At 43.6% G+C, this 23,907-nt stretch overlaps 1 protein-coding gene across 3 annotated transcripts in view; it reads right to left on the bottom strand.

Annotated features, from left to right (window-relative positions):
* The window catches only part of LOC117233021 (zinc finger protein ush), a 201,799-nt gene that overhangs the window by 5,337 nt on the left and 172,555 nt on the right, over positions 1-23,907 (bottom strand). For all 3 annotated transcript variants that reach the window (XM_033492867.1, XM_033492865.1, XM_033492866.1), the window contains exon 2: positions 379-635. In XM_033492867.1, coding sequence (XP_033348758.1) covers positions 379-635 — 257 coding nt within the window. The remainder of the gene's footprint in view (positions 1-378; positions 636-23,907) is intronic.

The raw sequence follows: 23,907 nt of genomic DNA, 5'->3' as shown, positions 1-23,907 counted from the left end.
TTTAGATATTTCTCGGGAAACGTACGAGATCTAAGCTTTACGAGGTGAGACACTATTTATCCCAAAATAACTCACAAACTTTACCATCTTATTTGTGAACCGATCGAGAGTAAGATCGTTTGTTAATTTTTACGCGAGATTGATCAAATGTTAAATATTAGGTCGTCCGAAAAGTTTCTTTCGTTTTATAAGGAAACAATGGATGCGCAACATTTTCCGTTTTATATTATTTTATCAAATTACGTATGATCCATTTTGTTCTATCAAAATAAAGATCACAACGTTCGACAGATTAGGTTTCATGTTTGTATAAAGATGCATCGTTGTAAAAGACAGGTCTGTAAAAGAAAGATACTTTTCGGACAACCTAATATTTACCTCGATATCTTCGGTAAGACTAGCCAGTCGTTTCCGAGCGTCTTCGGGGAGCACGCTGAGCCTCAATCTGATATCCTCAACGGCCGAATTCGCGATCGCAACGGACGAGGAAGGGGGATTCAGTCTCGGTGGTGGCGGTAAACTCGATTCCTCCTCGACGACCGGCGCGATCGGGCTGGAAACCGCCGATCCACCGCCTTCCACTCCGCTGCTCACCGATGGTGTCTTCTCCGAGTCGCTCCATTCCTCATCCTCCCCTGCAACCATAAAGAAACATTACTTTAATTTCTATCAATCTTCTCAAACAGAAATACCATTCCAACTAACAATTCAATATCTCCGTACAATAATCTTCCTCTACTTCAGCCAAACCAAAACTCACTAACAAATTTGTCGATCTTAATAAAAAGGAAAGATAAAATAAAATAACAGAACGATAGAAACAAGTATAACGTATCGTCCATAAATATCCTCGCGTATTTCAATATTAGATTCCTACGTTTTTTCAGGCAATTCCAACGACAGTTTATAAATTCCTCAGAAACGACCATGGCCCGTGAAGACGGATCCACGTGGAAGGAACGTCGTCTCGGCGGAGTCGGAAGTGGTGGGCGATGGAAAAAAGCGAGAAGAAAAAAAAATGCACGGCACGCACGTTAAACGACGCGTCTCTATGGCCGTTCGACTCCCTAATGGTCGTTCGCCACGCCAGCCTTTGCGTACCCTCTGTTCCCTTCTCCCTGCTATTCCTTTCACCTATCTTTCTTTATTCGTCTATCTATCCTTCTGCCAGCTACCCCACTCGCTGCACCCTTCGCACGCCTCTGCAGGTCCCCACCATTCGACGAGGCGCGTCCTCGGCGAAAGGGGCTACTCTCGCATCGAAATCTGGGATAAGTTCGACACCGTGGGGTTGTTCGGCTTATTGCTTGTCCACGGCATCCTGTGAAACGACGCGCAAGCTTTCGCAGGATCTGAAAACGCTTTTTGTACGATATAATTTGGAAAGTTTCAGGTTCGTCAGACTTGCGTCGCTGAAACGTGGAATCCGACTAAATAAAAAATTTCGATTTCGATGTATATCTTGGATTTGACTTGCGGATCGAGGAAGTTGTACCGTGAGAAGATTTCCACTGGACGGCTTGTGAGACCGAGGAATTCATAGTTTGTTTTATTAATGTGTTAATGTTGTGGGAAATGGAACGGTTACGTAAGTTCCTCGTCGTTTAACTACTTTATCTTTCAAGCTCTCTCGCTCCGCCTTCTTGCATTCTTTTTCAACGACAGAATATCTCGAGGCGAAATTAACAGACGTAAAAGTTCTTCTACCCGAAAAACCTGAATTTTCCATTCATTTTTTTCAGCCATTTCTGACAAGAGGAGCTTCAGCTTCGATCCTCAGGATCAAGTATCTTAACACGAAACAATCGAAGAAAGGAATAATCCGACAGATTCCACTTATCGCGTTTTTCGCCCGTGCTCTTCAAATATGAACGAACGTTTGGCGGACATTAAGCTGCAAAAGCCGCGATCCTCGACATCCCAAAATTCAACCCTATACACATCGAATCCGCAGAAATGCCTGTACTTCGGTAAAATCCTGTTGCCAAGCAGTAAAACGAGTCTGGACAAAGCATCGACACCTCCGATCACCGTATCTCTGTCCGTGGTTTCTCTCTTCCCCGGTGATCCTTCGCGCGGATATATGCCAGGAAGGCGGGACAAAACGGACTACACCATCCAGGTGGGTTGTCCTCGAAATCGAGACGACACGCGTATCGTCCGTCGAATTACCCGGATGCTTTAATTGCCTGCTTGGGCGAGGCTCGTCGGGACTTTCTCGTTGTACACGAGCGAGAGAAGCGAGACGAGAAGAAACGAGGTAAGAGGAGGCGAGATGCCGAGGTAGATTGGGCAAAGGGTTGCAGCGCACTTCTAGCCTATCCACGGCTCGCATCTACAGCTCGGTCGTGTTCCTTCTGCCTCTCTGTAAATAAGCGGTCATCGATGGATCGGACCGACTCTCGCCAGCACCATCGCGTTCCTCCTTCATCCTTCTTCCTTCTCGTGGCATCCTCTCCTTTTCCTAATGCTATCTTCTGCCTTCGAGGCCCTATTTCTTCCAGTTCAGCTTGTCGTCGTTGCTCGTTGCACGAGGATGCGAGGGAGAGAGCATTCTTAATTGCACGCGCGTACAAGCTACCTGGGTCCGCGGAACACGCTCGTCTCGCGTTTACGCGCGAGCTTCGTTGCGGTGAAATTGATGGAAATTGTGGAAGTATTGTATTAGTTGCTTGAATTTTCGTGTTATAGAATTACTTTCGGCGAGGCCGATTTTTCAGTTTCAGTTTTGAAGATCAGGGGGAAAGAAGCTTTTCTTACGACTCTTTCGAAATCGTCAGAGAACGTAGTACCTTGTTTCTACAATAGTATCTTTGTTACCGAAGATATGACATTTTTACGATATAATCGGTACAACGAAAGAAGTAGTTTATTATTCCAAATGATTCCAATTTACGTAATACATATTATTATTCCTGCACGTATTCCTGGTATCGTATGTATAGATGGTAATTTTTCTTGAATTTTTCCCGTGAATTTTGCCTTATATCAACGTACAAACAGCCACCATTAACAATTCTGTTAACTTTTTAAAAAGCAAATAAATTCGTGTTCAATAAACTGAATCATTTTAATATCGGGACAATTGAAATCACCGATCGGTTACAGAACACGCGATTGAATCTTCGTCGAGGACATTCTCTCTCGAAATGACTCTATCAAGCACGAACGATGTCCCACGAAGTGAACTATTAAACCCGCAAACGGTCGTCCAGTCGCCTCTATCTGCCTTTCATTCTCGTTACCGGCTTCGACCATTCTTAATTGCACGTGCATGCAAACGTTCAACGGCCGATCGAGAGGGCTGCACCTTGCTCGCCTACAACCACCTACTACAATCGCCACCAACCACCTCCGGGTTCGTTGAGGGTGTAATATATCTCGAAAAGAAGACGGTGGTGGTGGTGGTGGTGGTGGCCGACGGTGGAGGGCAGATGGGGGCACAAGGGGGGCAAACACGGCCGCCATTAACATATCCGCGGGCTGATAAGCCATTCTCAGAACCGATACCGCGCCCGTGTACACCTTCGGCCCCGCTTTATGCGAGAAACGAACAACCGCGTGAGAAACGGAGTTCGGAAGCTCTCCTGCTCTTTGCCACTTACGCCATTGTTCTCTTTGTTGAGTGGTTTTAATTGAATTTAGAAACAACCGCACCTGTTACCTGTTAGTCAATGTTTAGATGGTCTTTCTTCGCGAGTCTTTTCTTCGAGCTTGATTTCTTTCGTTTGTTTCAGAAGGATTCGTTTGGAAATTGTTCCTTTTTTGAAAAGGATTGTAATTTGATGATTTGTTATAGATCTTAAAGCCAATGGCGGAGAAGTAATAGCAGAGATTCATTTTTTAGAAGTCAAATTATCGATCAAATCTCTTTGATATATGGCAAATATTTTTGATGGTTTTCAAAGATTCTGTTTAAGCTCGTTCCTTGGTCGTTAAAAAATATATTGCGAATAAAGAGCAGAGACACGTGCTCGTCGTGTAAAAATTACATATCGTATAGCGTGTCGTAGTCGCGGCACGTGGCCCATTTTCAGCCAGGTCTTACATTATAATTTATCGCATCGTATGCATGTTGGAACGCTATACGGTACAACTCCATTTATTAGCATAAAATTTTAGTTAATGCCTAATTAACTGAACTGCTGTCGACTGAAACCATTATTAAAGTAAAAAAGAAAAAAAAAAGAAGACTGTGGATAATGGGCAGAGTTGGAAAACACCTATTGCGTAAACTGTTTATTCCTCGTTATCATCAAATAAATTAAGTTCTACTATACTTTCAGCCCATAAATCCTTTTTCCCCTTCTATTCTCCTACGATTCGCAACATCTTTTCAACTTCGCTATATGCGTTACAACGAATTTCTACCATTAAAATCTCACTAAAACAATGTACAAAAAACCTAGAATTCCATTCTGTCTCACAATTCGTACAATCAGCCCTCAGTTTCCATCGACTACGACCTCTTCCTGATTACCGTGAGCCAGCAGCGAACACGTTGAGTCTACTTCCTTCCAATTGGGTACTCGTCATCTGCTGTTGGCTGGACGCGTAGCTGGCACCCGAAGGAAGGAGGATACGATGGCAGTACACCGGTGCGGTGGCAGGAAAACGAGCGCAACGGTAGCAGCTTCATCGGCGCTATGCAAATAGGATCCTGATCGTGACGCGGGTAGGCAAACACGCGACGTACAGGTAACAGGCAGGGCTAGTGAGGCCTGAGTGAGTCCTCTTTGCTTCTTCTTCTTCTTCTTCGTCTTGTTTCTTCTTCTTGTTCCTTCTTTCCAAGCTGTATTATGGTAGTGTGCGCCCTCTTTTCACGGGGCCACGACCCATGCCAGAGGTGCATGCCACTCGTACCGATGCATCCATGAACACTTTGCTTTTCTCTTTCTGCCTTTTCTCCTCCCTCCACCATCCCCTCTTCACTGTTATTCTTTCTTCCTCTTTCCATCGGTAGTCACCGTCTTTTCCTCTCTCTACTCTACCACGCTGCATCGTGGAGATATGCTAATGTAGCCGTCCCGATCGTGACACTGCGGCTGCTAAGTGAGAGCTCAAGTCGCAACCTTCTCATCGGCTCCTACGCCGCGCGTCGAGCCTCTTCCTTGTGGCTACTCGATCTCGCTTCTGTGTTCGCTTGATCCTGTTCCTGTTCCTCTAGCTGAACGCTTCGGTTGTCGCCCGAATGCTATGGTTGACAGTCGGGCTCCGTTTCGGACGACGTTTCTGTGGTAAACTTCATAGGACACCTCGAGGACAGTTCAGACGTAGCGTAAGAGAATTAGAGTCGACGTTGATGGAGTTTGATGGAGAGAGTTGGATATCGATTGGATCGTTTTATAGTCGTGCGTAGGCACAAGGATCAGAGACAAGCGGAATTCTTCTTGTACAATAATTTATCGATGTACCAATAATATTATCGTTCTCCTTAAAACGTTCTATCTGCCATCTCGAAACATACCTGCGAGACTTTTAACATTTTCTTGCGTCGTCGATGTTTGTACGTACGATATAATTTCACCTTAAAATGGTACGAAACGACGACAAACGTTTTAAACGGTAAAAATATTTCAACGTAACTTAAAAATGAAAAAGTTGCTAGACGAGTGACTTTATAAAGTTGTACAGAAGACACTAAGGGATTCTGGCTTTCATCCCTGGGTTAAAGGACGATTTGATCTTGATTTCTTTCGAGTGCCATGTAATGAAGAAGCAACCATTTCGCTGGTTAAAACATCGATTCCTTTAGAAACGAAGGTCGCTGAGAAACATTCGATTGGATGGTACTCGAGCAATCGTGGCTAGCGGACAAGGATCGCGCCGTCCCTTGTACTACAACATTATGCACAATTTACCGGACGACGTCTCTAGAAACGAAACTGTCCATGTTCCGATTCAATTAAACACCGATGCAATCGATCAATTCAATTCGTCCCGTTACACTTAGCTCTTCAAGATTCACCAAGCATCGGTGCAAGCACACCTCATTAAAACGCAAATCTACCCGATCGATCCGATATCTTCGATCTGCCTTTATTCCGGCTTGCTCCTCGCCTCCGTCGTTTTCTTCGTCGTCTCGACGAGGGGGTGCCGGCCGGAGGGGAACGAGAGAGAGGATCTTATACGAGACCGTCCACCGTTCAGTCCATCCCTTCCAAGAAGTTCAGATCACGTCGCGGAGGACATTATTCATGCAAAGCTCTTACTACGTCCACCTCGTCTTCTATCTGCGTATCAACACGCATGGCTATACGTGGCCGTCATACGTGTAGTGACACGGCGACCAGGCGATTCGAATTGCCTGCGATCACCGTGTCTTGAGAATTTCGACGGATAATTAATCAACTATACGAAAAGAGGAAACGGAAATTTTAGGCAAATCGAAGATCCCCGTTTTGCGTATTTGCATCTTCGATCAGATCGTAAAAGACGATATAAGATCTTTACATACGATACAGACACGCAAGTTTTCAAATTTAACGTTTAGTTTCGTCGCTAAAAAAATTACTTTCGCACCTTCGGCTAGCTTACAGAGCTCTATATTATGAGTTAACGAAGTTCTAATAACAAGCTGTGTTAATTACTCCTTGCCTTGGTATCACTGATTTCCTCTTCCAATATCTCCAGGCAATTATACTCGTTCATCTCGTATCACGTGTTGTCGGTCAATTAGAAATCATAAATAACACTGTGACGCATCATGTAATGACCCAGGTCAGATTGCGAACGTGTCACACAAATTGCATCATTCCTTTCAAGAAAAACTATTTATCCGTTTAATCGACATCTAATCGAGTCGATGCATGTTGTTAAACGCTACTACAAAAATCGAACAATCTAATCTACCTATCGAACATCATTTTCTACTTCTGCGAAAGAGAACTAAAGCGAAAACTACAACTTCTTCGAATGGCTGGAGGATATAATAAATCTTTGGTTGAACGACGTTAAACAAGGATTGCTCGAGCGACCAGGCGTATCTCGTGGATCGATCCGAAAATTTAATTACACCGTAGATCGATCGGGGATCGTCCATGAAGATCGCGTATCGATGTTTTTGAACGTAACACGAGGGATCGGAGAAACGTAACACCTCGCGTGCTCACCTGTCCATGCGAGAGTATTTCACGTGACGAGCTCTCGCGTGTGCACATACGTAGGACAATAATGATAGTAATTATGCTAAAGGGCAACGATAAATCCCGGGCGTCGATATCGTGACGAGATAGCGTAACATTTCGACTTTCAGCCATTTACCACTTAATTACTCGATCAGAGCCGGACGGTCGATCGGGACGAAAATACGCGCCGATTACTAGCTGGGAATATTATTAGTTCATTGAGCCGAGTGAATAAAGCTAATGGTGTTCGTTATTAGTGCAATTATGCCGCTATATTATGTCCTAATGGCGATATTTAACGATGGATATAGCGTATGTATGAGACTCGTAATGGTTGCTCTCTCGTTGCTAGTTATACCTGTTGAAAGTTTATTACGTGCTGGCACGTTTGTTGTTCGTAGCTATGATACATTTTGATTTTATGCACGTTGATTTTATCGATCTCAGGTTATCTTAGCTCGCCTGCGTTGAGCTTCCCGAGCTCCAAAATTGTTATTATCAGACACAAATTCACGTACGATATTTTTGAAGACCTAGGTATTCTTAACACTAGAACTAGCGATAATTAACACATGCTATTTCTACCAAAACCAGTCGAAATGGTTGGTCTTTAAAAAATACGTAATAATAGAATATTTTTATATTTATCGATTTATTAATTTCTTACGGAAGGAATTCCATGTTACGTAGTACATTTTTGGTATTATTAATCCATCTGAGACTATGATCTTTAAACGAGACTTGACAAATTTATAAAATTGTAGAACCAGTCGTTTTGACTGGTGTGGTATTTCTAGTGTTAGCATCTAGCAATCTAGCGATCGATCCGGAATTTTCCTGATAACTGATATCGTCATATTGAATGATACGCAGTAAAAATTTTAAAAACGCGTGGGAAGTTGTACGAAACGAGGAAACTGGTTAATCGGGGTTCGATAAACAGATTGCAGGACCCTTTTACACTTTGACAAGTATCAGTTATTTTGACTGATATTGGTATAAGTAGCCTTGGTACAAAATTATTTTCAGTTTGAATACATAAAGAACAAAATAAAATTCATTATATTATTCTTTTAGTTATCGTTGCGAAAGTCATTACATCGTCGTGGAAAAAAGATATAACACGAAGTAGGAATTTTAAAATAAAATTGTAAAACTAATCAATTTGACTGGTAGTTCTAGTGTTAAACTAAAAAATTTAAGAAAATTTACCTTTCTTATATCTTATATATTATTGTATATTGTCTGCGTTATATGTAGTTTTGTACTTTTAAATAAAAAAGGAAGGAAACAATTTTTTAGAAAGTAAAGAGAGAGATGCGAAAGGAAGGAATAAATTTTTAATTCCTTAACTGCTCATCATCAGTTTGTGTTTTCCATCGACCGATTAACGCGTTCCTTGTCTCGGTTACAACGCGGACCCGTGTCCCGCTCATGGTCTATTTCGCCCGTAGAATAAATAGATAAACAAATGATCGCCATAAATTTCCATACGATTGTCCTACGTCGAAAGCATTCTCGTACGGGAGAACGATCTCCGATCAACGCCGGGACGCAGCTGTTTCTTCTTTTATCTCGCGACAGGAACAGGATCCGTGCAGGTCGTTTCGCTTGCTAGCAGGACCTTCGAGGGACGTTATCAGTACTCGCCATCTGTCACCGAGCTTGGTTTTCACTGCTTTTGCTGGTGATTTTTTCTGGTGCCGGTGAAAACCAGAAATCGAGCCCGCCCAGCCGTGCTGCGAGGAGCAACGTACCGCGTCTCACTCTCTTTGTCCTTTAAATCAAACTACGAATATCCTGAATATCCTGGGTATCGTTCAAGATTTTCCTGTAGAAACCCGAAAAGTGATATATTCGATTTAATTAAAAGCGAATTAGAACAAATTTGGCAGAAAGTTTGTTGAAAAAGTCCAAACGCCTAGTCCTTAACTGTTATCCTTGAGTCATATAGGTGACCAGGATAATTTACGTTACTTAATATCAAGTATTATTTTGTATGTCATTATTTTCAGCGCCTCAGATATATATACAACGTTTGATAAAATAACATATTTGAAAAATAAGCACTGCACTGTAACGATACCAGTCGTGGGTTAAACGCATTTATTCTTACAATGAATGGATTGAGAGGGAGAACATTGAAGTTTACGAATTACCATAAACCACCGTACAATCCAGAAAACGCATTTAAAGGAAACCAGATGCAACATAGACGAGCAAAAAGAATGCATCGAACTGCAGGGAGCACGCTGTTGAGGTGCGAGTACCGAGGGGAAAAAAGGTAAAGGTTTATCTGTTCGAGTGTCTCCGCTGGTGTCAACGGCTGGTATCTCTTAATGACTGCCCCATCTTTCAAGGCTTAATCGTCGACACGTATAAAGCATATCCCTGGCTCTCTGCATATTCAATGCGCATGGTCGCAACGGGCTCGTGCTGCGTACACGCGTTGAAAATTATCTGCCGCCTCCTCCTTCGATTAAAATTCCGGATTCCCGTTTTCTGGAGGCAACAAAACGTCCTGCCCACGATACCAACTTATTCACGAATCACGCCATCTCCCTTTTCTTTCTTTCTCCTCTTTTTCTCTTCCTCTCGAGCTCCTGTAACGACGTTTCTAAACCAACGAGGCTGTTACAATAGGAAGGGATTTTTCGATAATTTTAGTAGATCGACAACAACCAACTCAAGATCGAGCAAAATCAGATCACTTTTCGAACGTTGCTACAAGCTCGATAAACTTTTGCACCGTTTTAGAAAATAGAAGACGGTTGTTCGCAATCTACGCTTGTCACTCGTGAATTTATCGATAAATCGACAAGCTACAAATCATATGGTATAAATATTTTAAGAAGAAGAGCGATGGCGTGACAACCGGTGACCAATTTCCTCTCTTCGTTCTCATCGACAAAGAAGATAAAAGTACCATTGAATGCGCACGACAATGGCCGCCAACCGGAGGCCTCCACAGATTGCTTCCAAATAAAACAAATCCACGGCAATTATATTCACAAAATATTCCGGCGAGCCCGGTAGCGATACCATCGAACTGCCTTTCTTCGTTCTTTCGATACAATCAACGAAAATGGATCTGGATCGAGTCTCATTGTGGCAGACGATACTACGAAGCAGCCGAAAGATCTCCGAAGGACCAGTATATAGCAGAACTCGAGCAAGTTAGAGAGACGAGAGAAGAAAAAAAGATGATGGAAAGGAGACGGGGAAGAAAGAATGGTCGTATAAGAGGGATAGGAAAGCAGAGGAATAGCGCGAGCAAGAGAGAGAAACAAGAGGAGAGGAGGGAAGATGGCCAGAACTCGCTTCTCGTCTAGCTACAGATCTAATCTCTCGTTCCCGCGCTGCGTGCCTAATTAAAGATCGATATCTCTCGATATTATTGCACCCCCTCCTTGTACCACCTTCCAGCCACCCTATCGGCCTGCCATCCTCCCCCTCCGCCACGTAGCAGGTTATTAAATTCTCCTATCGCGAGAATCTGGACTGGCCGGTCCTACCCGCTCGTATCTGATCCGGTCAATCTTTAGTCTCGTTACCTTTCGGCCCTCTGTTCGGCCACGATCGAGTCGATTCGACTCTTTACAAATTTCCAAAGAGGACCAGAGCCCGAATCAACCATGAGAAACGGCCGACAGTATGGAGAGTAGACTCTCTTTCAGAATCGAGACTTCCTGGATCAACACAAATCCATGGACATGTTGTAGCTGTCAGAGAGATGATTCTGCGCGGGTTGTTGTGTCGTCTTGTCGTTGGGTGGTGAAAGTAGAGCAGAATGTAAGCTTTGGAATAGAAATTTGGCACGTAATTTATATCTTTCATAGTAGAAGATTCCTTCACGTCGAATGCGGATAATCGAAGACGCAGAGAATAGATATTTCAAAGTTTGCGAATGAAATTCATGTTATATCTTTGGCTAGCGGGATTCTCTTGCGTTGAACGTAGATAATTAGAGAAGCAGGAATTATTCAAAATCTTTAGAGTAACTACGATAAATGGCTAATACGATAAAATTTCAAGTCCTTCGACGAAGCAAAGTGCCTCACTTTTTTTAGAATGGAAACTTGGAGATGACATTAATTCAGCGTGAATTCCAGAATCTATCGAATTGCATTTTCATAATAAAAAAAAAAAGAAGAATGATATTATCCAAAACAGAATTCTGTCTGTCGAAAGCACGAGAATAATTCCAACTCAATCCTCGTTGATGAAGAAATTTCGCGGAGCGATCGTTTCGATCGTGAAGCGGTGAATCAATCGGAGGACACTGTGAACGCGGCTTAAAACATTGAGACGTGACCAATGCTCGTTGCCACGAAGGCAATGCCACATCGGGCAATTATCGCTCGGCAGGACCTCGACGTGCATACATTAAGGCCGACGAGCTTCCTCTCTTTCTCTTCCCCTTGCAACTTGCTCTCTGTTCTCTGCTCGCGACAGAGGTTGCCTGCGAATGACCACGAAGACGAAGACGACAACGACGACGACGACGACGACGACGACGACGGTGAACCGACACAACGAGATTTCGTATCTGACCAGGACACTTCTCGCCTACCTTCTGGACGACGTTTTAAGATCGATATCGAACCGCTCTGGAAGTCGACCGAATGAATAATTATCAAAGGGCGGGCTCGGTATATCTCGCCACCTTGCCCCCCTCGATCCTCCTCCTGTCTAGTTCTATTTCTTTGATTTTCCTCGTCGGACCACGAAAGTTTTGACTCATGACGCGTTCATCTAGCTGGAGTAGAAACCAGCAACCTGGCGGTGTACTTTTGCTGGATGCTTTCGAAATAACCGATACGGAGACTGGTTTAGTTGTTTTCTAAAGCGGCTGCGATATTTATTATTTTATTTATTTATTATTGCTTAGTCCGTGCCTTTCGGCTTTATACCTATATACCTATTTATACCTATTTTATACCTATTTCGCTTCTTATATATCTACCTCCCCTCTTATCCACTCTATTATGTTGCACTCCCTTAATTATTCTATCTCTAAAAGCTAAAAACTATAAAAACTAAAAACTAATGACTAAAGAACTATCGCAACTTTGGGCTTTTGCCTGCTTGCTGTGCTTCCTTCTTGTCGTTCCTCCCCATCTTGTATTGCCCTTCTCTTCTCTGTTATTGCTTTTAGTTCTGTTAGTCCTTCTCCAGTCTCATTTAGTGTTTTTTCTATGTCCTTTAGCCCTCCCGTTATTTCACATTCTTCTATTACATGTCTCAGGCTTTCTTCTTTCCTTTTACATAGTCTGCAGCTTATTTCTCCCTCTTCTTTCCAGTATTCCCTTGCTTTGGTCTCGTTTCCACATCTGAATCTTGCTGATATTCTTCTGTCCTTCCACTTCATCCTCCCTTCTAGCGATATTTATTAACAAAGCGTTGTAAATTTTGATAGTGTGTCCTGTGGAAATTACGCGGTTCTGGAAGAAAAGCGTTCTGGAAGACGAAGTTGAATAAAAGTGGGATTTCCTGGAATATTCTATCAGAGAAGATGATTATTATTATTATTGTCATTTCTTAACTTTTGATCTTCAAAACATACAGTTCACGTGATTATCAAAATATGTTATTTCATTTTCAGGATTTAACGAGTTCGTACTTTACGCTTTATGGAAACGATAAAATTCTTGAAGCTATATTCTCAAATGTAGATTATTAAATAAATTTGTCAATCGTCCATTGTCATAAGTATGTGAATAATCCACAGAGAGCGTTGAAGACAGCAAGCGTGAACGATGCGTGTTAAGCTGGAGTTGGTGGAATCGATGAGCAATTTTCGCAGACCAGATCGTCGTAAAGTCGCCGTTGAGGAGGTATCGAAAACTCGAAGGGGGTTATATTTACGATCGTGTCCACGAACAATCCCCCGCGTAGCGAACTCTCACGTACCTATACGTGCCCAGAGTTAAGCGTGCCGTTATATCTCAGTATAACCAGACTGCGCATTTAGTAGCCGCTAAAATGTTCTAAGAACGTTGTATACAGACCATAAATGTAGTTTTAAAGAAATGGAAAAGGAACAGCGAGGAGCAGAATCTTAGATGGACGTAAAAATATAATCATATAGAAACATAGATCGAGACGGTTGTTAAAATAATTTGATATTATGAAATTCGCAGATAAATCTATTTTCTCTCGCGATATCCATCGAATGGTCTTAGACGAGGGTAAATATACGATAAGAAAGGATTCTCCTGAAACAGTCGCTCTCGTTTTTCTCGATATCGTCTTTCTCACGTTCCTCTATCGTGTCTCCCGGTGTCAAAACAAAACACATAAATTCACTCGTTCAAGCGTCGATTTACTATATTTTACGAGGAATGACATGTTGCATGCAAACGAGCGTTCATAAAAATTACACCCGCGTGGCAAGTAGCATTATGCACACGGATACACTCGTTGGCGAAACAGCACGTACGTTCGTTTGCCATCGGGGTAGTAAAGTAGCGCACGAACGAGAAACGCAGAGGAACCCCTCGACTTCCAACCGAAGTTGCCAGTTTGCTTCGTACGGGAGGAACGCCTGGAATCGCTCAATTTCGATGATATTGGGCCGTCGTTCGGCGATGTTGCCTGCGTTCGAGAAAAGAGGAACGGGGGTGAAAGAGTCGTAAATCGACAGGAGGGAGACGGAGATACGTGGAAATGGATTTTTATCGAGTGTCTGAGGAAGTCGGCGCGAGGGAACGGCGAGAGTGGAAGTTAATTTTGTGTCGTTTATCGGTATTCCCGTGAGTTACCGGCGTACATCGCGCCTCGTGCCTCGAATTTCGCTGCCACGATTGATACTCGTATGAAATAAAATCCGGGGTACCGTTGGATTGTTTCATCTTTAACAACGAAGCTGAATTTAATTAGTAAGCAGCTATTTCATCACCACGACATAGCGCAAAATTTTAAGAGCTCCGACATTTGAGTACTTCCAGTCGTAAAATACTTATAAACAAACAGATGCGTGTATATGAAAAGCATAGTTATATTAGATGGATCCTTGCAATGCGGCAATTTAACAAATAAAATTATCAAGCGATCAATGGCGATTTTAACAAATTATCGATTGTTTACCCCTCTCGAGTTAGAGACTAGGCAGATGTAATTTTATTATTCCAACGTAAATGCAATGTAATTTTATTATTTCTAGCGTTCGTCTTATTTTGTATCGTACAGTCTCGTTGACTTTAGTCGCATGGCGAATGGAGGACCTCGTGTATCAATCTCCAAACCGGTCTAATTCTATAATATCTGAAGCATCCACGATCTTCTTCCTTTCGTCAATCATCCAACCCTCGAGGTGTTCGTGGCGCACAATAAGAGCCTCCGCTTCTCTTTCCGCGGCTCTCTTCTTCCTCACGATCTCCGTCTCTGCGAGTCGATCCAAAGTTTCGCGATAAAATCCACGATAGCGCGTCAGGGGGCGATAGACGAGAGTAAAAGCGGCAGATAGCCTTCGGTGCAACGACGGTGAGTTAGAACGAGACGGAACGCAGGGTGAGCGTGTGGGATAGGGTGGCAGAGAGATAAGCTCGATTATGATCCCCGGTGGTTAAAGCCGAAGTTTTTACGGTAGATAAGGTCGCAGGAATGGGTTGCGCGAAGATAATACCGCGTCCACCCCTTCAACCCTCTCTTTCTATCCCACCCCCTCACGGTTAGCCGTGTTGCTTTTTCTCTGATGCCGCGCCATCTTTCTTAATAAGGCGCTGCTTCCACCCTTTCACGCGGTGAAACCCAACGCTTGACCCGATTTTTCGCGTCACGACGACGATAAGCTCCATACGCCTACGAGATTACGGCGGACGTGGTTTGCTGTCTTCCGAGTGAAGCGGAAGACGAATCACAGTTTGCGTATTGAGATATTTATTCCTTTTTCCGATAGGAATCGAGAAACGTAGTCGATGTTTTATTAATGCTAGAGGGATGAAGAGCGTTAGATAAATGAAAAATAGGGCGAGGGCGGACACGGAGATATTGAAATAACTGAATTGGAAGGGCGTGAAGCTGCGAAATGTGACGTAAGTTATATCGAAGCCAAACTGATCAACTCTATCGCGATTAGTTCTTTGGAAATTCTAGAAAAATTAAATAACAATCCTATATTGTCGTGTTAAAGGTAAGACAGTTTCACAAAATGGATTTATCGTATTTGATTTCCGTTTGAGTTCAAAGAAGCAAGAAGGTAGAAACGGAAATATGGAATTAACCAGAAAATAGAAATATCTAAGATAAGGTTTGGAAAATATTCGTCGGACTCCATTGCAATAGATATACACGTAGTTTTACAGATTACCTGACAATTTAGTTATGAATACACGATTTGAGCAGGTGGCTAGGTTTCACGTAGCAATCATCTTCATTAAAACCATCCATAAATCGAAACAGTTCGTTTGATTCACGATTCTTCTTAAGCGCAGCAAACATAATACCATTTAGTCCATAATTTCTACTCAAACCGATAATTAAGATATTTTTTGAAAAAGAAGGGGCGAGAAAAATGGGGCGAGGAGACGGTGGAGATCCGATTGAAAATTTGCCGAGCACGCGACGGATTCATCCCCCTTTCACGGTGGTGGTTCGTGGGAAAAGGCAGACGGAGGGTGAGCGAGTCGACAGACGGAGAGGGAAGTCGTAAACGTAATCGTGCTTTTTCAGGCGCCGCCACTAAACCACCCCCGACCCGTGGCTGCACCGTGCCTTCGGGAGCCGCTTAAAATATTTTTACAGCGTACAGCCACTACGATGTCGCGATATTTCGTGCTTACGTACCGATGATAGCACCTCTCCACCCCCGGCGAGCCCTTCACCCGTTCCAATCCGTCTTTTTCCCTCTGCCATTCTCGTTCACCTCTCGGGAGAGATACCGGCGATTTTTAGAATTATTTATCTCGCACCACGGCCACGTAAAAATTAGTGTCTTTCCTTTGGAAAATTAGAGATTCGCCGGAGACAATTTTATTTGCAAAGACGCAGAAACGAATACTTTTCAAAATTGTAGAATAATTTGTAGGGGCGAATGATTAGGATCGTAGCTATGAACGACGGTGCAATTATTTGAAATATATTCTACTTATTAATTATTACAATGATATTCTAATTATTATTTATAAGTAAGCGTTATGTTCATTTCTAGCCAACTTCCACCCTCCCCGACCGACAATTATCATTTCGCGTCGAAAGATACCGCGATAACTCTATTAAGAACGCTTTAAATTAAAAGAAGAAGAAACCTGAAAGAAATCGAAGAAAGTAGAAAAAGACAAGGGGTTGGAAGCGATAGAAGAGAAGGTTCTGCGCGACCAGCGATCTTTCGTGCGTGCGAGCAGCGGCGAGGCAAAAATCGTCGAAGCCTTTTAGACGGTTTACGAGCCCGCGGACGAAGTATATCTCGAAGGCTGCCGAAGAGAAAGGCGGACGTTCCGAAAAGAGCAGAAGGAGGAGAACACGAAGACGAAGACGAAGAGAGAAAGAGAAAGAGAGATGAGAGCGAGGTCGGTCGGCAGATACGAAACCGTCATCATATTGAAAACCATAATTCGTGGGACTGGGGGCTCCAGGTACGCCAGGGGCGTACCGTGACCGCTATCTGTATCGCGTCACAATAAATACTAATTCCTGGAAGGTGGCCCTTGGCATTATCTTAGGACCGTGTGGCAAAGTCACTTATACTTACTTATACTCCCCTCTTTCTGCTCCCTTTCGCTCGTATCCACCCCCTTCTCTCTCTTCTTCCATCTCTTTCTCTCTCTCTTCTCTCTGAGTCGCCTCGATAGAAAGAGAATAATTATTTCCGATAGGTCGATGATAGTCTGCGCCTCGTTATTGCTTATGCTTTATGTCTTAACCCCCCCCCTCCCCTCCTCCCCTCTTTTTCCCTCTTCCAGGAGAAAGAGTAATCTTCTTGGACTCCGCTTGTCTCCTTCCTCGTCCTCTGTCTCCTTCGTTTCTTCTCTCTTCTTGCATCTTAATCTCTTTCTTTTCTACTCTTTATTCGTTCCTTTTGGTTGCCATCTCGTTGTCTCGTTTTCGCCGCGCTTCCTTGCTTTTCCTTTTTCGGCACGACGCCTTTTCTTCGCCACGAGACACTGCCCCGTTCGTTATCCAGGGAAGCCTAATCGAGGCCCATCCGTCAGTCTAATGGGGAATCGAACCGAACCAAGTCCTCTCTTCACTCCTCCGCATCGTTAATTGTTCCTTCTTGTTCCTGGTTTATGGCATCCAGAAACATGACACACGTCCGTAGCGTGCGTGTGGCTCGTGGACGAAAATTCGCGTAATTATGATTTTACGGTAATTACAGAGCAAATACGCGATATTCGTGTTGTTACGTCTCTCGGAAATGTCGCATCGATTATAATATATGTTGTATGTGTAACATAGTAACAATTTCGTTCTTCTGAAACGTCTTCTCTTTTAACGTAGACATTGTAAGAAGGAGCGATCCGACAATTCAATATACAATGGAAATGAAATTTCTCCTTTTTGAAAAGTGGATCTGTATTTTATGTTACAAGTTTGCGAGCAAGTGATACGATGTCTTCCATCTTCTCGGAAAGAAAACAAACCACAGATTGAAAAAGTTTCAGACCCATTCATCCCGATAACCGCACTAACATTCCCAAGTGGATCACAAAATTCTACTTGTCATTCTACCATCGATAAAACTCTCCAACATCCAACAAACTTCCTCCAAGTTGACCCAAAAATACCAAATCGAAAAATCAATCGTATTCTTCGAGACTGTGCTTCTTAACGAGCGTCTACGCGATCTCCAGGCGACGATGTAGTAGTCCGCGGCTATCGATGTTCGCGAAACGACCCGATCCGAGATAAATCGTATCCGTGAGTGCAACACGGAACCGTACAAATGATTCAAGGTCACGGCGCAAAAATGGAGCGATAAATCGCGCGATATCTGGCGGTTGCGTCCGTGCCAGGGAATACCGAGAAAGGACTCTAATCGTTTTCGCGCCGAGATCTCTCAGAGGACGTATATCGCGTATATATCTGGCATGAAAGCGAGAAACAGTCGTCGGTCGTCGATGAATCATCGTCGAGGAGTTCCTCCATCAGTTACCTACGATAATGTATTCCATCGAGGAATAAAGTTTTTATTTGCCCTTTTCCCACAGATATCGTAATCGCCGGCAATTGCTACCTTCTCTCGTCGAGTCGCGGATATTTCGAGATGCACCGTGAAAATTCCACGAAGCCGAGCGATTTTCTTTGTTGGGCCAGGACGGTCACGAAGCTTCGTATCGCCGTCTCCTCGTTTCCTATCGAATCGATAAGTTTTATCGCGGACGTGTCATGAACCGCGAGCAGATTCTGACTTCTATCACGCTCTTTTTCACTGATTTCTTGTCTTCCGTTTCTTTTTTCTTCTTTCCATCGCCGAGGAAGAACGATGGCGATAAGTTAGAGTTATATGCGACCTGACGAAGATGAATCAGTGACAAGGATAAGTAGAATTTTTGTAGCTGTGAGGTTCGTCGTGGTATACTACGGAAAATTTCGAATTTTTGCAATCTGTCTCGGCTATTATTATTATTATTATTATTATTATTATTATTATTATTCGCGTGTAGAATAATTTACGTTTCGTGTCTTTCTGCGGCAGTCTAATCACTTTGAAACTAAACCATGTTTTCGAAACGAGCTACGAAAATAATTTTCTTCAAGAGGAGGCAGAGAGGAGGAGGAGCATCTCGTGTTCCGTTTGCTCGAAATCTCAGACGCGAAGTGGATGCACGTGGAGACGCGCAGGGACGTATTGTGCCAAGGCTCAGATATCGGCGCGTCGCGTCACCTTATCGTTGTCGACGTCGGAGAGCAGCTCGCAGACGCGATTGCCCGCGTCTCTGCGATTCTCTCTTTTCCCCTCTGCGCTTTTCCATTGCCCTTTTCCTTCTCACGGTTGCATGTTTGACCGAAGAAGCAACTCCCGGTCCATTCCTCGCGGAAGATAAAGTCGACGATCGGACGCAACCGCGCGGCTGAAAAAGTTTCCTAATCGACAGATAAGAATTCCGCGTGACTCGCTGACTTTCTCGCGGATTATTTCAACCTGAGGAGTCTCGTACTTTAGTGAATCTTTAGAATTAAACGATATCTCATTGAAGTAGCAGTACTCGAACTTTTTTGTCTAGCAATAAACGCAAAGACATTTAATGTTCAATGTAAATCGTCGGCATAAAACTGAAATTGAAAAAATTACGCATATGAATAACAATTCTTCTGTTTTCCTGAAACTCGAGGAACTTGTTAGTAACGAAAGAATACGACTCGTCGCTAGTAACCCGAAGAACGCAGTATGATTATCATCACATTTCTTAATTCCATTCCTCTGCATACTGTACTGAAATTAAAAAATAAAAAGATTATCCAAATTCGAATAACCTTAAGAGAATACTTCTAGTGATTCTCATCGTGCTAATTCACTTTGCCACCACCACTCTCTTTCTCTTCGAACGCCGTCTGAAAATCTCGTGTCATTGAACGTTGGCTGGCGACGGAAGGGCACAGAGGAGGAATTTTCAGGGCAGCAAGTTGCAACGGCTGGTCGTGGTGTCGGACGAAGAAGAAGCCGTGAGAGGCTCGCAGGGAATTCGCGACGTCGTAGAAACACACGGAGTCAAGGAGGGAGCCTTGAGGGGCTCGGAGTGTACGTAGGACGAGAGCCTGGCCGGCTCGTTATCAGTTCAGGAGGTGTTATCAGCTGGATGCAGCTCCCTTCCAGGCGTCCCAACCCCTTTGGCAACTCGGCGAGAGAAGGAGAGACGAAGTGGCGACGAGAGGCGAGGGGAAAACGCCACAGGGTTGTGGGGGAGGGAGAGGGACGATGTTCGAAGGTGCACGCTATCTTCCACCCCTGGAGAGATGGCTATAGAGTGCATCTAGCGATAACGAGGCAAGTTAAACAATATCGAGCTATATGAGGGCCAGGACTCCAGACCGAAGATTAACCGCGTCTCTGGCAAGTAGATACTTTGGTATCTACGAAGAATCGGCTCTCCCCCAGGTCTTGGACGTATTTCGGGGAAGATGCTGGTTGGTTGGCCGTCGTTGAACCCAACGCGGAGAGAGGAAACGCGAGAGCGTGATTAAGGAGTATCGGCACTTGGGGAGAAACTTGCTGAAACTTGGCCTCCGTTTTGCCTTCCCGACCCCCATTCTTTTCTTTTCTTTCGTCTTTAGTCTCTTTTGTAGCGAAATAGCGTTACGCTTGTCACGTATCCTTGCGATTTTGAATTTCGTATTACGTATCTCGCTTCTTCCCGGCTGAATATTTTAATAACAGGGCACAAGGGCTATACATTATCTCGTAGGTTTTATATATTTCAGTGATAATTGCATTCCGAAGATGCGGAATATCGCGCACATAGTTTCAGATAAAAATCATACAAATCTACAAGGCGTCTTATCTACATGTACAAAGGGGTTAAGAAGAATTTATATTTCTGCAAGACAAACAGCCACGAAAGAAAGCAACGACCGAGAGTAGCGGTTACAAGAGAAACTCAGGTCCCTGCGCGAAACACGAGAAACAAATCGCAATTGGCCGTAATCGTATCGGAGAGCCGATCGAACGAGAACGAAGACGAATTTCGTAGCCCCGCGGAGGCGAAACCGTGAGCTACCGAGTGAGAGAGCGGCGGCCGGTCCTCCACTCGCCGCGATATCTCGATCGATCTGACGTTGGGGAAAGGATGCAAGACGCTGGAGTGGTCCGTCGATCGAATCTTCTGCCTGGAGAAGGGACAGGTCCCGCGATCCATGGTCCAAATATTGGGACACCGTATCTCTTTTCGAAGCCGAGCCAATCCGGCCAGCCTCCACGTAGACGAGAAGGATGAAATCGAAGGATTGAACGTGCAACGGAATAAGAAGACAATGAAACGTATAAAGAAAAGGTACGCCATAAGTGTGCGCCAAAGAGTCGTCGCAAATCGAAGGAGAGAACGAAAGATTGGTGAAAATAATTAAAGAGACACAGAGAAGCAAGAAAATAAAAAAGAAAGAAAACGACGAATGACATAATGAAAAAGGACATGATCGAAAATTCGTCATAAAGGAAAAAGCAAAAGATTAAGAAATAGGACAAGATCGAAGGAATACAGAGAGAAAGAGGAACGAAACAGGAGATGGATGAAGTTTCAACGATACACTTTGGTGTACGGTTAGCCGACGTACGAAAGTACTTATGTACGTATGCAGTATGTACGTACGAAACAGACATCCCCTCTCTCTGCTCGTTTGGTCGCGGTGAGAGATAGCTCTCGAACCAGGGTACCCAGGTTGCGCCGATATGGGGGCCGAGACTTTACGAGACGGTGGTCGTGGACGAGTGATTGATGAGCGGCCGAGCTAATGAGGAGCTGAGCTGCAGGACGGGGATCACGATAAAGAGGTCCCACCACCGTGTAGCCCTTCTCGCGAGAGGCATACGGAGTTGCAACACCTCCTTCTTTCTCCTCTTCCTCTTCTTCTTCTTCTTCGTATTACCCTCCTCTTCTATCGAGCCTTGTCCTTCTTCTTGTCTTCCGCGATTGGGAGGGTTTTCAGTCTTCTTCTGTTTTCTCTTACTTCCTTTTTTCCACCGGTACTGTATCTTGTTAAGTCTTTTCGCGAATCTATGCTGTTCCTACCTTTTTTGGTCTCTTTGCACGGTAGTGCAGAGTTAAGTGGTCAATTCTAGTTTCGGTGATAGCTGTACAGATTAACATAACATGTTCGCTACCACAGAGGGTTCGAACAAAGTATATGTCTTAGATTGCGTTTTATTTCTCGTACCTCGGATGTTTGTTTTTACAAGCGATACAACAGCAATACTATGAAATCAGATTCGAATAATTATCAAAAACACGGTGGATCCTTCAAACGTGATTTTAGTCTTCCTATCTAATATTAAATTCACTCGAAGAAGTCAGTTTTAACGATTGGATGATGAACAGCGAGAGACATTTAACAAAAATAAAATCTTAGTGAGTGGACGCAGCATTATCATAGATAAGTTTCTTTACGAAGGAAAATTTTCGATCTCAGAAATCCAAGAAACATCGTTCGCTTAATAATATTGACTACAACAAAGACGAAAAATTAAATTTTCCTGCAGAATTTATCCAGCGCGATGAGAATTCGCCGGGTGTCGTGGAAGAGGGCTAAAATTCACTGACATCATCATCGTTTCCGTCGGCGTGGCTGATTTAAGCGCTCGTTGAAAGCATTTGCCTACCTTATCTTGTTTTCTATATTTACAGGATTATACTCGTAATTCGAGGAGGAAGCGGTTCAAGCAAGAGAGAGAGAGAGAGAGAGAGAGAAAGAGAGATGAAGTCAAGGGAGCTTTGGCCGAAGAAGAAGGAAGAAGGGGGTGGCGAAGCTGGTGAAGGAGGAGGTTTATAATAAAGCCTGCAGGGTCCAAGATACGTGGTGGCTGGCAGCCGTTATCAAACGCGTCCAGCGTTCGAGTCTCTCTCCGCAAAACCCTCCCGCTGGAAACTCGCGGTAACCTGGTTAGTGTTCCCGTGTCCGTTGAAACGAGTCACGAATCCGTGTGCAACGAGAATCCACCCATCTCCGTTTCGCGGGATTTCCCCCTTCATAGAATCGAACGTCCGTATCTCAAAATTCTTCGTTCCTACCTTCTTTTATTTTTTAAGGAGATCAGAATATTTAACGCTTGTCGAGACCAATGCTACGATACGTCCTGAAGTAAATTTTCCAAAGACTCTTGTACATATTGTTATAATTAAAACACGAATTTTTGCGCAAATTTATAATTAAAGAAGTGAACGGAAGCTGAGATTCGTTAAATTTCATCCACTAAATATTACAGCAAGTAGCATGCTCTTTTGTATTGAAGAATGCGATTCAAGGGAATGTTTCGTATACTGATTGTTCTCTATTTTATATTATGAGACTATGAAATATGATGGAGATAAGAAAAACGATCTGCGTATCTCAATCGATAAATTTTGCATCGAAGATCGAGATTTAGGGACGTGAGTTTCAAAATCAAAAATAATGAAATATTTCGCAAGAGAGTCGGAATCATTTTCTGATACTTTTTAATCACCCAGTACAAGCCTCTTCATTTATCCCCACTGAGAAAGCCATCAGCAGGAGCAGTAGCAGAGCACCAACAGCAGCAGCACAGCAGCAGCAACAACAGCAACAACAGAGACCTGGCAGCCCGTGCTGTGTATTATAATGTAGAGTGTGAGTTATCAGACATCGGCCCGTTATCAGGGTCTGGGATCGCCTGGTCCGCTGCTAAGCTCCCACCACCCCCTATTCAACCCCTGATAACGAAAGGGTTATCACGCCACGCTCCCCAACTGCCATTCCTCGCCTCTAGGAAACCCAGCCGGCCGCCTTTCCACCGGGAGATTATTATTCTTTTTACTTGCAGCCGCTTTTTCGCGCCGCCCGATTACGATCCCTTTGACTCGGCCACTTTACTGCTCGCCCGCTACCTTCGACGACCACCTCAGACCTCTATTTCCACCCCCAACTGCTGCTTTCCGCGCAAAATACTTGTTTTTATCCCATTTTTCTAATTCTTTTTTATTTATTTTTTCTCTGTTTTTTTTTCACATTTTCGGATCTCTCTTTTTACTTGAGTTTTATCAACGCGCACAAACGCACATACACACATATAAAGGGATATTTTTATTACTTTTAACATGTAGCACAAAGTTTATGTTTTTCACTGTTCAATTCTTTCTCTATTTTTCTTCCACGTATATTCGTTTATTCG

Source organism: Bombus vosnesenskii, unplaced genomic scaffold (assembly GCF_011952255.1).
Source record: "Bombus vosnesenskii isolate JDL3184/JDL3185 unplaced genomic scaffold, Bvos_JDL3184-5_v1.1 scf7180000013294, whole genome shotgun sequence".
In the NCBI taxonomy this organism is placed as follows: Eukaryota; Metazoa; Arthropoda; class Insecta; order Hymenoptera; family Apidae; genus Bombus; species Bombus vosnesenskii.
This window is presented reverse-complemented; position numbering and strand designations above follow the sequence as displayed.